Below are 15,165 nucleotides of genomic sequence, written 5' to 3' on the forward strand. Positions count from 1 at the left end.
AAAAAAATGCTTAGTTTAGGTTGAGTGATTGTAAAGAAAATTGAACCTGACTGCGCTGTGTTGTAATGAGTGGAACATTGTTTATAGGCAGGATAGTGCAATATAATGATCAATTGAACAAAGTTGGCTTGTGGCTGCAAGTTTCCTAATGTGGGATTAAGAGGATCATACTTGTAAAGTGTCTTCAATCTGACACCTTAGAGATGTTTTGGATTATTTAACCAGAAAGATTGGATCATTGTTCCAGACCACTAGCTCATGAATGTCATAGTTCAAAACACCTCAAGAGTATAATGTGGAAGGCAGCTGTAGTCCCCGAACTGCAGCAACAATTCTGTTCAAGAGAGAATGTTTTGACCAACACTATTCCTATGGGAATTTGGCAGCCCATTTAATGGGGGATGCTTGTGCAAAGCAGGCATTTGAAAATTCAGTACCCCCTTTCACAGTTACCTGGGTTGGACAAGGGAATCTTGGGTATAGGCCATAATCTAGGAAGTAACAAGAAACATGGAAGGCATTTGCTAGCTTGGTGGTGGCAAATTGTATGTTTCTAGCATAAGAATTGGTTGAAATGGCTTGTTTTTCTGTGTAGAGAAAGAGGCTACAAAAATGGAAGGATTTGAAGTTGAAGCTCAGAAGCCAAGTTACTATGTTAGACTAGGATCTCTGTCTTCAAAGGTCCAATCACGTGCCTACCAGCAGGCCTTAAGCAAGGTTAGAAATGCTAAGGTCAGAAGCCAAGAAACAATTTCTCAACTCAGTTCCACTGTTAACCTGGTAAGTGTGTTTCTGACTTTTTTTGTGTGTGTAAATGAGTGTTATTGAATGCTGGCCTCACTGACTACATGTTTAACTCAGCTCAACACCTTTCTTTGTTTCTATCATGATATTTACTTACAACTTAGCTTCAGGTTTTGTGAACACTTACAAGGCTACATTACCACCTTACACAGCCCAATATATTTTACTAACCAACTTACCCACACAAATGTATCAGCATTGTAAAAAATCAACTCATTCAATACAATTAATATCAATTTGTTAAACCAGTGATTAACATTGAATCATTAAAACAATGGCTAAACAATCTTGAAAGAATCTTTAAAAAGGGTACTTTTTAATAGTGGGGTAATTTCAAATTGCAAATACATACAGTGGTGCCCCGCAAGACGATGTTAATTCGTTCCGTGAAAATCGCTGTTAAGCGAAAACATCGTCTTGAGAAACACATTTTCCCATTGAAATGCATTGAACGGATTGTCATCGTAAAGTGAAAATTCCCATAGGAAACAGCGTTAAGTGAAACGCGTTTCCCAAGCGAAGACAGCCGTCTAACGAAACAGAGACCATTAAAAGACTCATATAGTGAAGCAAGACCAAGCTGTCAAAAACATCGTAAAGTGAAAAACAGGGACCTAAATTTTAATCGTCTTGCGAGGCAAGGTCCCTAACATCGTAAAGCAAAAATCGCCCATAGGAAACATTGTTAAATGAAGCGCAAGATTGCTCAGAAAACCTCATTGTAAAGCGAATTTGTCGTTAAATGAAGCAATCGTTTAGTGAGGCACCACTGTATTTCGAGCAACCAAGCAGACCTCTGTATGTGTGGGCATTGCTGGATGGCCAATATTGTTGGAAGCGAAAGATGAAATTATTTTCTCTCTGTAAAAACAAGACCAGGAGAGGACTGTGTTACAGACTACAGACGGTTAATATAAAAATTGTGTGAAAACGAATAATAAAGCAATCATGATGTTGAAGTCTAAATAACATTCATGAAGCAATTAAAGATCATGTACAGATCTGGTTTAAATTACTAAATTCAGGTGAATTCAAATGAAAATTGTAGATTAAAACAATATATATTCTTGGGGACTTTTTAAAATTCCTAGTCAAAAATGAAAGAAAATCTCTGATAGATGGATGACTGATGGAACTCATCAAATTATTACTGACCGATGGGAAGAAAAAGTAAAAGGTGACAGACACCTATATACAGAGTTTCATTGACTTGCCTGTAGGGACAAAGAGAGCAATTATAATGTTAATTGTAACAAACTATAATGCTAGAAGGGTAAAAAGAAGAGTTTCTGTGGGATCTAAAAATCAAAGGGAAATTTAAACCAAGATGAGGTATAGTAAAAAGCAGCAGGGTAAGATCTTTATTAGGATGAAATAAAGAAAAGATAGAAACAATCACAGAATCTTCTGGGTACTGAACTAAAGGTGCACAACTTGCTATAGCATATCTGAGTCATTTACCTGATAATCTACCGATTTGTGCACCTGAAATGCACTCCAGTATGTTGCAACTATCTGCAGCAAGTTACACCAACTTTATGACAATAAAAGTACAGTGGTGCCTCGACTTAACAAATGTCTTGACTTGTGACCAATTCGAGTACGACCAGCTCCAGTCGCAAAATTTTGCTTTGACTTGCTACCGTCGCTTTGAGATACGACTGGGAAAAAAGGCTCCGTCCCTCCTTTCCTGTCCTTTTTTTAACCTTAGAGGTTATTTTAGGTTAAAAAAAGTCTCTCCCTTGTGGACAGATTAACCACTTTTGCATTAGTTCCTATGGGAACTAATGGTTTGAGATACAACCAGCACCTTGAGATACAACCAAAAAATATCCAGAATGGATTAATTGCATTTGTTTGTTTGTTTATTATTTATTTATTTATATCCCGTCTATCTGGCCAGTTATGACCACTCTAGGCGGCTTACAACATAAAGTACACATAAAATGCGCAGATAGACATAAAATTATTACGTAGTGAACAATAAACAAAATCCAACAAAACGGAAAACAAGCAGTAGAAAAGGGGAGGGAAGGAAAACATCAGAAATTAACTGGAGGGAAGGTGTGCCGAAACATCCATGTTTTTAGTTGATTTTTAAAGATACCAAGCGAGAGAGCCGCACGAATCTCTGGAGGTAGGTTGTTCCAGAGGCGAGGATCCACCACCGAGAAGGCCCGGTTTCTTGTTTTTTTCTTCCAGGCCTCCCTCAGCGTCAGGCTCCTCAGCCTCACCTCCTGACTCGATCGAGTGATACGGGTAGTTCTTGGTAGGAGTAGGCATTCCGCCAAGTATCGAGGCCCTAAACCGTTTAGGGCTTTGTACATAAGCATCAACACTTTGAAGTCGATGCGGAACCGAATGGGCAGCCAATGCAATGTGGCCAGAGTGGGTGAGATGTGTTGGTATTTTTTCACTCCACTAAGTAGTCTGGCCGCTGCATTCTGCACCACCTAGAGTTTCCGCAACAGCCTCAAAGGCAGGCCCACGTAGAGCGCATTACAGTGGTCTAATCTTGAGATTATGAGCGCATGCACCAAGGTAGTGAGTGCCCCAACATCGAGATAGGACTGCAGCTGGGCTATCCGCCCATGGTGAAAAAAGGCGGTATGGACTACCAACGCCACCTGGGTCTCCATAGTGACCGCTGGGTCCAGATAGATCCCCAAGCTAGGGACCCCATCCTTGGCGGCAAGAGTCACCCCCCCCCCAAAAGAGAGGGAGGTTCCCAGGCCCACCTTCAGTACTTCCATCTTGTCCGGGTTCAGCCTCAGCCCATTTTCCTGCATCCATTGCAGTACAGTCCCCAGGCAGCGCTGAAGGGGCAGAACAGCATCTCCTGCGGTTGGTGAAAAGGAGATGTAGAGCTGAGTGTCATCAGCGTACTGATGGCACAATGCTGCACACCCCCTGATGACCCCTCCCAGCAGCCTCATATAGAGGTTGAACAGCATTGGGGAGATAATCGACCCCTGTGGGACCCCACAATTGAGACTCTACGGGGCCGAAACACTCTCCCCAAGCTATACTCTCTGAGGGCAGTCGTCCAAGAAGGAACGGAGCCAGGACAGTGCCAGGCCACCAATTCCCAACTCAGAGAGCCTCCCCAGGAGGATACCGTGGTCAATGGTATCAAATGCCACTGAAATGTCGAGGGGGACCAGCAGAGATACTTTGTCCCTGTCAGCCTGCCTCAGCAGGTCATCACACAGGGCGACCAATGCCATTTCTGTACCATGGCGTGGCCTGAAGCCCGACTGAAACGGATCCAGAGCATCTGTTTCATCCAAGTGCGCCTGAAGCTGATCTGCCACCACCCTCTCGACCACCTTGCTTAAGAAAGAAACATTGGCGATGGGCCTATAGTTGCCAATTTCATCCGCCACAAAACTGGGTTTCTTCCTAATGGGCCTAAAGAGTGTCTCCTTGAGGGCAGATGGAAACCTGCCCTCAAGGAAAAACTCATTGATTATTACAGTGGCCCATTCGGTTGTTGCAGGCCTGGCTACTTTGATTAGCCAGGCCGGGCAAGGGTCAAGGGAGGAGGTGGTGGCAGGGCAGCAATCAAGCGCCTTGGCCACAGAATCGGGCGTTACAGGCTGAAAGGTATCAAAAATCACTGGGTAAGACGGAGCGCTGGACATCTCTGCTCGACTCACTGTGTTCAAAAAAGGACAGAGGTCCCGGCGGATGGCCTCCACTTTAGATTTCAGTGTATTCCTATGAGAAATGGTGCTTTGAGTTATTACCAACTTGAGTTACGATCATCATCCCTGAATGAATTAAGTTCATAACTCAAGGCACCACTGATCCTGGCTTAGTAGAATGACAGAATTCTATAGAAGCCTTTTTTGAGGAAAATCCTAAAGTTCAACAAAGAGAAGAAAACCCTGCTCTTGTGGAACAATTGGAAGAAATAAATCCACAGTAGATAATATAGCAATATAGCTATTTCAAGCTACAGAGATAGTCAAAATCCTAACAAGAATATGCCAGCAAAATAGAAAACCAAGCACAGACTGGAAACTCCAATATACATTCTGGTTCCAAGGAAAGGAGATGCCAAAGATAGCAGTAACTATGTATAGACCTGTCACATTAATTTCACAGGAAATCAAAATGATAACTCAAGATTTTACAACAAAAAAATCTTATGTACAGAACAAGAAATGTTCCAATGTTCAAGCTGGATCCAAATGTTCAAGCCAGATTAAGAAAAGGAAGAGGTAGTAGAAATCATGTTTCAAATATATGTTGACTATTAAAGAATTTCAGAAGAAAAACAGCTTGTGCTCTACAGTAATCTAAAATGTTTATGAATCATGAAAACCTGTGGCTTGTTCAAAAAGAGATGTGTGTACCACGGCATTTTATTGTCATGATGGGCAACATATTCTAGATGAGCTACTATCAGAGCATATTAGCACAAAATGGTTTCACATGGGCAAAGAGTATATTTCATTTCCTTTTCTGTTAAATCCATATTTAGTTTTATTTATTTAAAACATTTTAGTGCATCCTGTATTACAGGATCTCAAGAGTTAGAGATGTTTAGAGTGATTTTAAAACATAAGATGCAACAGTTCAAAATCAAACATCTTAAAAGACAAAAATGTAAAACATTCATATTTTAAAACCATTACATTAAAATTTGTGCAGGCCATGCTCCTCAACCCAGAAAGGCTCCAATAAACACATATGTTTTGATTCACTGTTGAAATGCAGAATGCATCTTAAGAAAAGTTGGATCACATTGAGATGATGGAATCAAAATTGGTGGAAGAAATCAAATACCGTATTTTTTGCTCCATAAGAGGCACCTGACCTTAAGACGCACATAATTTTTAGAGGAGGAACACAGGAAAAAAAAATATTCTGAACCAAATAGTGTAATAAAATATTTAATAAACTATAACAGAATAACATTTGAACCATGTAAAGTGAACAGCAGTCAATAGTGGCATTAAGAACCATTACCACTGTCATTAACAAATGGAGAGACTTAAAGGTTTGTGTACTCTAGTTTATGTATCATAAATTTGTGTACCATAAATTTAAGTCAAGTACATGTAGACCGTTATCAGCCAGTGATAAGAGCTATACCGCCCTACCTATATTTTACATTTCCTTTCATCCACCTCCTCCCCATGCTTATAGAAATGTCTCAATGACGGATGAGATTGTTGTGCAACTCTGCCCAGCTACAGCTCAAGCCTATATTAAGTTAGAAATGGTTTGTCTGATTTGGCACTGCATTGAGAGGTCCCTTTTAGTTGTGTGGAGGATAAATAGTGGAATTAAACTACAGTGGTGCCTCGCAAGACAATTTTAATTCGTTCCATGGAAATCGCTGTCTTGCGAAAACATCGTCTTGTGAAACCCAGTTCCCCATTGGAATGCACTGAAATCCATTTAATGCATTCCAATTGGGAAAATAATCACTGTCTTGCAAAAATTGTCCATAGAAAACATCATCTTGCAAAACACAGTTCCCCATACCATACTGGGGAAAAGCAGTCCCCTCACCTGCATTGCCTTTGGAAATTCAATAGGTCGCAGATAGCCTTCCCCCTCTTTCTCTTTCCAGCAACAAAGAAAGAAGGTAAAAGGAGTCAAACCCCCCTTCTGTCCCCTGACCCCCCCAAGTCATGGTGACCCCCTGGCCGCACCTCCCACCCAGTACAGGGCTGCACATCCCCAGTTCTGCCAGAGGCCAAGAGAGCTCCTCAGTGTTTTGGGGTGCCCTGCAAGACACCCATCAGGGGCTAGGTGTTCCTCCCACAACCCTCTAGTGCACAGGTATTAGCATAAGGTATTAGCTACTGTATCAGCAAATGTAGTATGTGCTACAGGCAAGAACTCTGTTCCAGAAACACTAACCAAATAACTATATCCTGTCTCTGAGACTTCCTGGCCCTCTTCTGATTTAGATACATCAAAGACATGCCACAACTATAAAGACTTGGAAACAACTAAAAGTAAGACTGAATTTTGCTTTCCCGTGTATGCAGGGTTAATTTGTGATCAACAGCCAAGTTTGTGTTCTGGATCATAAAGCACAGTTAGTTTCCTTGCTGCAACACCCTTTGGAAATACATTCTCTATTAGATGCCCAGAACTAGTTGAAAAGTTTGCAAGTCAAATCCAAATTTCTCATAAGAATGCGTTGGAAATTAATTAATGCATTCTTATGGGGGGGTGGTGGAAAGGTCAGAAACTTTAAAAAAATTAAAAGAAAGTCACTTACCAGGTACTGTAGACTGAGCCCGGCTCTTCTCAGTGCCTTGGTAGCCCCCACAAACAGCCGAAAAAGAGCACCAAACAGGTAAAAGCCGGCACCCAGAAGGCAGCCGGCAGCCATTTTGTGCTCTTCTCCGCTCCTTTCCCCTCCCTCTCCCCACCTAACAGCTGAACAGCACTGGTCTGAATGGCTTCCCAGGCAGCTTTTAAAGCAAAACTAGCAGCTATTAAAGCAAGTATACACGCCTCTACACAAGCAAGTTTCAACTCAAACGGAGCACCTTTTCACCCAAGCACTAACCCCAAATAAGCAGCTTTTAAACTAAATTTTACATTTTAAAATGGCAATCCCAGGTCTCTCTCCCAGCTCTCGAGCCACTTGGACTAGCGAGGAAGCAGACAAGCAGCCTCTTCACTAACTGAAATTTTGAATTTCCCTGCCTTCTTTGCACATTAGGTTTGCTAATATCTGTGCACTGGAGGATTGTGGGAGGAACACCCAGCCCCTGATGGGGGTCCCATGGGGCACCCCAAAACACAGAGGAGCTCTCTTGGCCTCTGGCAGGACTGGGGCTGTGCAGCCCTGTTCTGAGCAGGAGCTGCAGCTGGGGGATCACCATGCCTTGGGGGGCAGGGCACAGAAGGGGGCAGGAGGTGCAGGGGCCACTCCAGCTCATACCTGCCAAGAAAGATACCATGATCGTGAAAGTGGTTTTCCCAGGGTAAGGCTCATCCATTGCATTTTGGGTGTGCTGATCCCTGTGATTTCCCCAAATGTGGGAAAATCAACTGCCTAATTTGTGGTAGTGGGGGACCGTGTTTGCGGTTTTTCCTAGTCTTTCTAGAATCTCTATTTCCCCTTTGGTCCTTGGCTGTTTTCACTGTCCTCTGTCATTTAAATTTGCTGCCATAGGCCTGTTGGCCCTTCTGTTTTTCCAGGTGGGCTCCAGGAGGCAGATCCTGGAGAGACAGCAGTGCAGATGGCAGAGTGGTGAGGTCCAATGTGGCTGCCACGGCAAGCAGCCTCTGGTGCCAGTTCAGATGCCTCCTAGCACCAGTTCAGAGGCCTCCCAGCATGGTGGTGGGAGGCTTCTGGGTGGTGGTGGCTGAACCCTTTTTTACAGTATTCACTCCATAAGACGCACATACTTTCTCCCCCACTTTTTTTGGGGGGGGGGAACTGCACCTTATGCACCGAAAAATACGGTAACTGTTCTTACTATTCAACTCTTCATACTGTTACAGACAGACATGAGGATTAGAGATTAGGTATTTGTATTCATATACAAATATGAATATCCTTGCACATCTGGATTCCTCCTGCTGCAGTGGCAACCCTGCTCATCCTTCCAATTGCACCCAGAGCGCCACTCTCTTCCCACTTGGAGCCGTGCAAGACAACTCATCCTCCTTCCCCCTGCCTGGAGTGGCCAGCTGAATTGGAAGAGACCTGCGCTCTGTGCGCAATTGGAAGGATGAGCGGTGCTGTCACTGCAGCAGGATGGATGAGTGGATGCATGAGAGTCCCAGGGGCCAGACTCTCATTAAGTCCAGATGTGCAGGGATATTCATGTTTGTATGCAAATACCCCCACCTCTAATGAGGATCCCCAAATAATGGATTGTTAACTGGCTGAGCCAGCAGGTGATACCTCCTGTTTGCATTGTGCATAGCTTAAAGCGAGAACTGATGAGAAGTAACATATAAAGAAAATTAGTAGTTGGCATGAGTGGAAGCTTGTCTCCCAGAAGATTTATCATGACAGGTCAGGCTTCCAACGAGGCATACTATGTGTAGGTGCATTGCATTTCTGTCTAAACTTGGATGTTTTCCATTGATGGCTGCCTTTGTCACAAACATCATCCATAAAAATTAGTACTGAGAATTTTCCTTTATTCTTTGGTTTTCTTCAGTTATTTGGATTCTGGTTTTGCTTTCCCCCCACCCCGTTCCATGAGCAGCTTTTCTACCTCCCTTTCACTTCCCATCGTGTCCCATGTCTCCCAAAAACTAGGCCAAAGCAGTTGAGGAACTTTATGGAAGAATGTGCAGTTGCACTTCATGAGACTGTAGTGGAACAGAGAACTGAGAAAGATTGGGGGTCTTTTGTCTCTCCTTGCTATTCTTTGGAAGTCTGTGTTCAGTTTTCTGTAACTTTCCCTATCTTGCTTGCATTTTGTTTCCCTTCTCCTCTCTGCTATTTGTAAGGGCTCATTGGATAGCCACTTTGCTTTCTTGCATTTCCTTTTCTTTGGGATGGTTTTTGTTGCTGCCTCCTGGACAATGTTACGAGCCTTTATCCAAAGTTCTTCAGGCACTCTGTCCATCAAATCGAGTTCCTTAAATCTGTTCTTCACTTCCACTGTATATTCATAAGGGATTTGGTTTAGATTATACCTGAGTAGCCCAGTGGTTTTTCCTACTCTCTTCAGTTTAAGCTTGAATTTGGCTATGAGAAGCTGATGATCAGAGCCACAATCAGCTCCAGGTCTTGTTTTTGCTGACTGTATAGAGCTTCTCCATCTTTGGCTGCAGAGAATATAATCAATCTGATTACGATATTGCCCATCTGGTGATTTCCATGTATAGAGTTGACTCTTGTGTTGTTGGAAAAGAGTGTTTGTGATTACCAGCTTGTTTTCTTGAAAATAATCTGTTAGCCTTTGCCCTGCTTTGTTTTGAACTCCAAGGCCAAACTTCCCTGTTGTTCCTTTTATCTCTTGACTCCGTACTTTAGCATTCCAATCCCCTAGAATGAGAAGAACATCTTTCTTTGGTGTCAGTTCTAGAAGGTGTTGTAAGTCTTCATAGAATTGGTCAGTTTCAGTCTCCTCAGCATTGGTGGTTGGTGCATAAACTTGGATTATTGTGATGTTGAAAGGTCTGTCTTGGATTCGTATTGAGATCATTCTATCATTTTTGAGATTATATCCCATTACAGTTTTTCCCACTCTTGTGTTGACTATGAGGGCTACTCCATTCCTTCTACAGGCTTCTTGCCCACAATAGTAGATATGATAATCATCTGAATTGAATTCGCCCATTCCTGTCCATTTTAGTTTACTGACACCCAGGATGTCAATGTTTATTCTTGCCATCTCCTGTTTGACCACCTCCAGCTTCCCAAGGTTCATAAATTGTACATTCCAGGTTCCTATGCAGTATTTTTCTTTGCAGCATCGGACTTTCCTTTCACTTCCAGGCACATCCACAGCTGAGCGCCCTTTCAGCTTTGGCCCAACCACTTCATTAGCTCTGGAGCTACTTGTACTTATCCTCTGCTCTTCCTCAGTAGCATGTTGGACGCCATCCAACCTGAGGGTCCCATCTTCCAGCGTCGTATCTTTTAGCCTTTTGTTTCTGGTCATGGGGTTTTCTTGGCAAAGATACTGGAGTGGCTTCCCAAAGCCTGCTGCAGGTGGATTGCGTTTAGTCGGAACTCTCCACTATGACCTGTCCGTCTTGGGTGTCCCTGCACGGCATAGCCCATACCTACTTTGAGTTACTCAAGCCGCTTTGCCACGGCAAGGCAGCAATCCATGAAGGGGATTTACTTGTCTGGTAAATGCAAACAAAAAGTTTAATAATAATCACAGATGTTCTTCAGTTGTTCATTGTACACAAGCAAATCATTCACAGGTCTCCCTATACATACATTCTTCATGCCATATAATTAATTACCACCTTCTCTATCTATTTGTCGTAACCACTCTCTCACTCAATCTCTATCTCTTCTGATTCTGACTAACTCACACTCTCTCTCCTGACTGATTCTTGACTGACGGACGACTCCTCACAGGCTCCGCCTTTTAACCTTTCTCTTGTCTCCACCTCTCCACCATATTTGCCTAAAACATGAATAATACTTGACTTATTTAGCATAATAAGGGTGAACGCTACACTACTGAGAATTTGTTAACAGATATTTAACACACACACACACACACACACACACACAGACACACACACAGAATATAACTAGAGAAGCTAGAGCTAGATCTGTACAACCTGGTTTGAGAAATGTTTCTCTCAGATATCAAAATATTCCAGCCAGAATTTCTGTCTTTAGGAGTATTTGATGTAAATAGATGACTGTCTTTCTTCTGTATTCTAGATTGAATATGCCAGAAAGAATATGCATAGTGCCAATCAGAAACTACAGGATGCGCAACAGAAGCTGTACAATTCCTGGGTAGAGTGGAGGAAAAACATAGGCCAAAATGAAGAGGGTGACATAAACACTGCAGAGGTAATTGTCTGAGTGTGCCTTCCACAAGATTTGTAAACAGGTGTCGAAATCTTAATTTCACAAGCATTTTAGCATTGTGGTATCACTTGTCTTCTCTTTCCAGTGATGCTACATATGAGAGTATGTGTATGGGGAAAATTCTTTGTACCTACAGTATATTTCATTTTCCAGTATACAAACAAAATATGTTTGCCCGAAGAAGTGTGGTGTTGTATGTCACAGCCATGTCTTAACTGTTTATATTTTGAATACATAACAAAAAAGTTGGGGCAAAAGACTTTTGGAATACCGTCTTGTTATGGGAGGATCAATACTTACTAATAATGGAATATTTTGGTGTAACTAGCTAGTAAGCTGAACCCAAAAGTGTAAATCATAGAGATGCACATCTACTTCTGTGTTTTTGTTCATATGTGGCCGGTGCATGCTGTCCTTGTGTGCACTGGGGGAGTAAAACCGCTGCTTGCAGCAGAGATGCTCCGATTTAGGCAAATGAATTGTGCTGCCACCACTGCTTGTGCTGCAATGGTTTGATTTATTCCTGAGAGTCTTGACCGAACATTAGTATCCAAATATGTTTGTCACGACCTAGCCTCCTTGAGGGGAGTGTTTGGTCAGCGGACAGAGAGTAAATGGGAGCCTGAGTGCCCCTAAGCAGCTGGGTATACTCCCAGGCTTCCTCAGCCAGGGCATACTTCAAACTCCTTCTTACAAGTCTGCCCTAAAAAGATACTTGCTTCAAAGGCTTTTGCATACTCAATGAAGCAGAAGTAGATATTTTTCTGGTACTCTCTGGCTTTCTCCATAATCCATAATCCACCTTCAGTGCTACCTCCCAAGTTTTTCTGGAGAGTTGATAGATCTTCAGATAGCATGGGATAAAATGGGGTAGCTGTAGGGATAAAGGAGCATATTCAAGAAAAGCAGTGTTTTCCACTGAATCTTATTTCCTTCCAGGAACATAAGGAGGTTGGATTCAACTCATTTTCTGAGTTGAAAAGTAGGGTGGATGGGGGTAAGCATTTGCACAGGACTGTCCTAACCTAATTCCTTGAAATGGCAGTTAATACCAAGTGGCAATGGTCTTGGCTAATAAAAGAAGTATTGCAGTTCTAATGAATTGTTGTTCTGTTATGTGGAAACCTGGAAGCTGTAATTTACAAGAAATAAGAAACTTGTTTCTAAGATTTGTCCTCTTTCCAGTACATTGAATCGCACACACTATCAATTGCACGGAATCTGACTCAGCAGCTTCAAACCACCTGCCTGACGCTGGTGTCAAGTATACAGGGCTTGCCCCAGAACATCCAAGACCAGGTGCATCACATTGGAGAAATGGCAGCAGAGGTCTACAGAAGCTTCAGATCAACTTCCTCTTTCCAAGAAGTGTCTGACAGTCTCATCACCACCAGCAAAGGGCAGCTGAAAAAAATGAAAGAATCGTTGGATGATGTGATGGATTATCTTGTTAACAACACGCCACTCAACTGGCTGGTAGGTCCCTTTTACCCACAATTGGCTGGCTCTCAGAATGCTGAGCACAAAGGTGAAGGGGAGCAAAATACCAGCCAGGATGACAAACAGCCTGGACACAATGCAGATTAAATTGCAGCATGGTATATGTAGGCTCTGACTAATAAGGTGGTTTAGTTTTGTAGCTGCAATGTAACTTGTCGGAAATTTATATGGCCAGAACCTATGTATTCTTCCTTGTTTCCACTGGGTTCTTCTCTGACAAGGAATTATATATTTTTAAGAAAGGTGGTTCATGTAGGTTTGAGTCATGCTTTTAGTGCTTTGGCTGAAAGCTGTGAAAAATGTAAAGTGCCTTGGGCCTTCTGAACCTCAGCAGATTACATTGGAAAAAAACCTTGTTTAGCTGTTTAGTGAAAAAGCTCCATCCTATCTGGGATGTAGCTCTTTAAAATAATGTACTGCTATACTGATGTATGATTCAAAACAAAAAGAGAAAAAAGCCCACGATATAAAATCTCATTTTTGGCTGCATAATTAGACTTTGCACCTTGTTTTCAAAACTGCATATGTGCCATTGCAAGTACATTATCCCTTATATGTGCCTTGCATCAAAGTGTTCAAGTACCAAACATGCCTTGATGAATGTTGCCACTCCTTTTGAATGGGAATTAGAACTAACATCTGCCACAGTTACTCATATGCTGTGATAGTTTACATTGCTGCCTCCAATTTTTAAGACTTTGTATTACTCGATAACTCTGTGTAAACTTCATTTGAGTATTGTTTACTAAACACAAGTTTCATGCTGTTTGTACGTACATGGGTGTTTAGCCTGTCTTTCTGTAGTGCCTTGCCTTGTAATTTCATATGTATGCTTTAGTAATAAATGCTTCAGCAGCCAAAGTCTGTCTCTTCAATTGTGTAAAACAAACAATGGTCAACACTAAACAAGTACTGTGATTACTATTGGTCTGGGTCTTTTAAAACTGTATGAACACAAATTGCTGGTCCATTAATCAGCATCAAACATTATGTGTAAATAGATGGGCTAGATGTTGCTGTGGCATTTGTTTCCTTCCTGTGGCTTCTTATCTATCCACTTAACCTCTTGCTGCTGTCTCTTGAACTTTGTCATTCCAGCTTTTATAATTTTTAGCTTTTGCTTATATCCTGCTTCTCTGATTTCTCAATGCTTGCATTGTGTGACTTGGCAGTGGGTGAACTGTAATATAATTTCCTGTCTCCTGTTGTACAAATATTCTGTGGTCTTGATGGTCCATCAGACTTTACAACAGCTCCTGGAGGACCACCATTTTCTGGTCTTGAGCATCCCAGTGACTTATCTGGGGTATCTATGGTTTCCACTCTTCAAATGGGTGGACAGTTGTTACTTAACTCAAGTAGAAATATTTGTTTCTTCTTGGCACTGATGGTTGGCTATCTAGGGCACTAACCATTAGAAGATTCTAAGTTAGAAGTTCCAAACTTCAGTACGAATCAAGCAGAAAGGTTCTTCACTTGACACATTGGTATATATCTGACTCTCCAGCAAATCGTGATCTTTTGTAGAGATGGGCACAAACCTTGGTTCAGATATTCATACCAGTTCAGTGCTGTGCCCAGTGTAATTCCCCTTCCCACCACCTGTGCGCACTTGCCCATTCCCTGGGTGATGCACACCCCTCCCTGCCTCCTCCACATGATTGCCCATTCACTATTCACAGCCATGCTTCCCTCCTCTGCCTCCTCCAGCAGACACCCACTCAGAAGAGGAAGTGGAGCAGAGATTCCTGCAGTGCTGTCTTGGAGAGGGCAGCTGCCACAGGAGGAAGGCATGGCTGTGCATGGTGTGAGTGGGCAGTTGTGCAGAGGAGGCAGGAGAAGAAAGTATGCAGCTCCCACACAGCATCTCTGCAGGTGAAGTGCCAAACCAACACAAACCTCTGAACTGGGGTTTGTGCCTATTTCTATGGCAAGGACAGTCCTAAATTTACAGTGAGATGCCCATGGGAAATAGCTGACTTTGGATGTCGTGACAGAAAGTAGTTAATTATTGTTTATTTTATTTTATTTTTACTGAATAGAGATACTTAAGGAATTTTCTATCTCAGTTGCCAGAATAAATGTGTCTGGCCTCGGGTAGACGGTGTGACTTGGGCAAATGGACATAGCTTGCTGTTTCATTGCAAGCAGCAACATGTTTTGTCGCCTGCTTATCATTTCCTTGGCATAAAATTTTATGCTTTTGAAAAAAAGGCCAAAAACATGAATTATGCTAACCCATGCATGCCCATCAGTGTATATACGTATGCACTAGAACTACCTTGATATGCTGCCATTGTGCATTGCTATCCCTTATGTGCAAGCACTAATCAGAATTCTGTTAATAAACTGAT

The 15,165-nt window shown here is 42.3% G+C and overlaps 1 protein-coding gene and 1 non-coding gene across 4 annotated transcripts in view; both read left to right on the forward strand.

Moving 5' to 3' along the window:
- Positions 1 to 15,165, forward strand: part of PLIN2 (perilipin 2) — a 43,018-nt gene that overhangs the window by 9,851 nt on the left and 18,002 nt on the right. For all 3 annotated transcript variants that reach the window (XM_020790373.3, XM_072988875.2, XM_020790376.3), the window contains exons 6-8: positions 596 to 780; positions 11,159 to 11,293; positions 12,497 to 12,787. In XM_020790373.3, the coding sequence (XP_020646032.2) occupies positions 596 to 780; positions 11,159 to 11,293; positions 12,497 to 12,787 (611 nt within the window). The remainder of the gene's footprint in view (positions 1 to 595; positions 781 to 11,158; positions 11,294 to 12,496; positions 12,788 to 15,165) is intronic.
- On the forward strand, positions 7,716 to 7,879 carry LOC140705065 (U1 spliceosomal RNA). The gene has a single exon (XR_012084620.1). It is a non-coding gene; the product is annotated as a U1 spliceosomal RNA (small nuclear RNA).

Source organism: Pogona vitticeps, chromosome 2, assembly GCF_051106095.1.
Source record: "Pogona vitticeps strain Pit_001003342236 chromosome 2, PviZW2.1, whole genome shotgun sequence".
NCBI classification, from domain to species: Eukaryota; Metazoa; Chordata; class Lepidosauria; order Squamata; family Agamidae; genus Pogona; species Pogona vitticeps.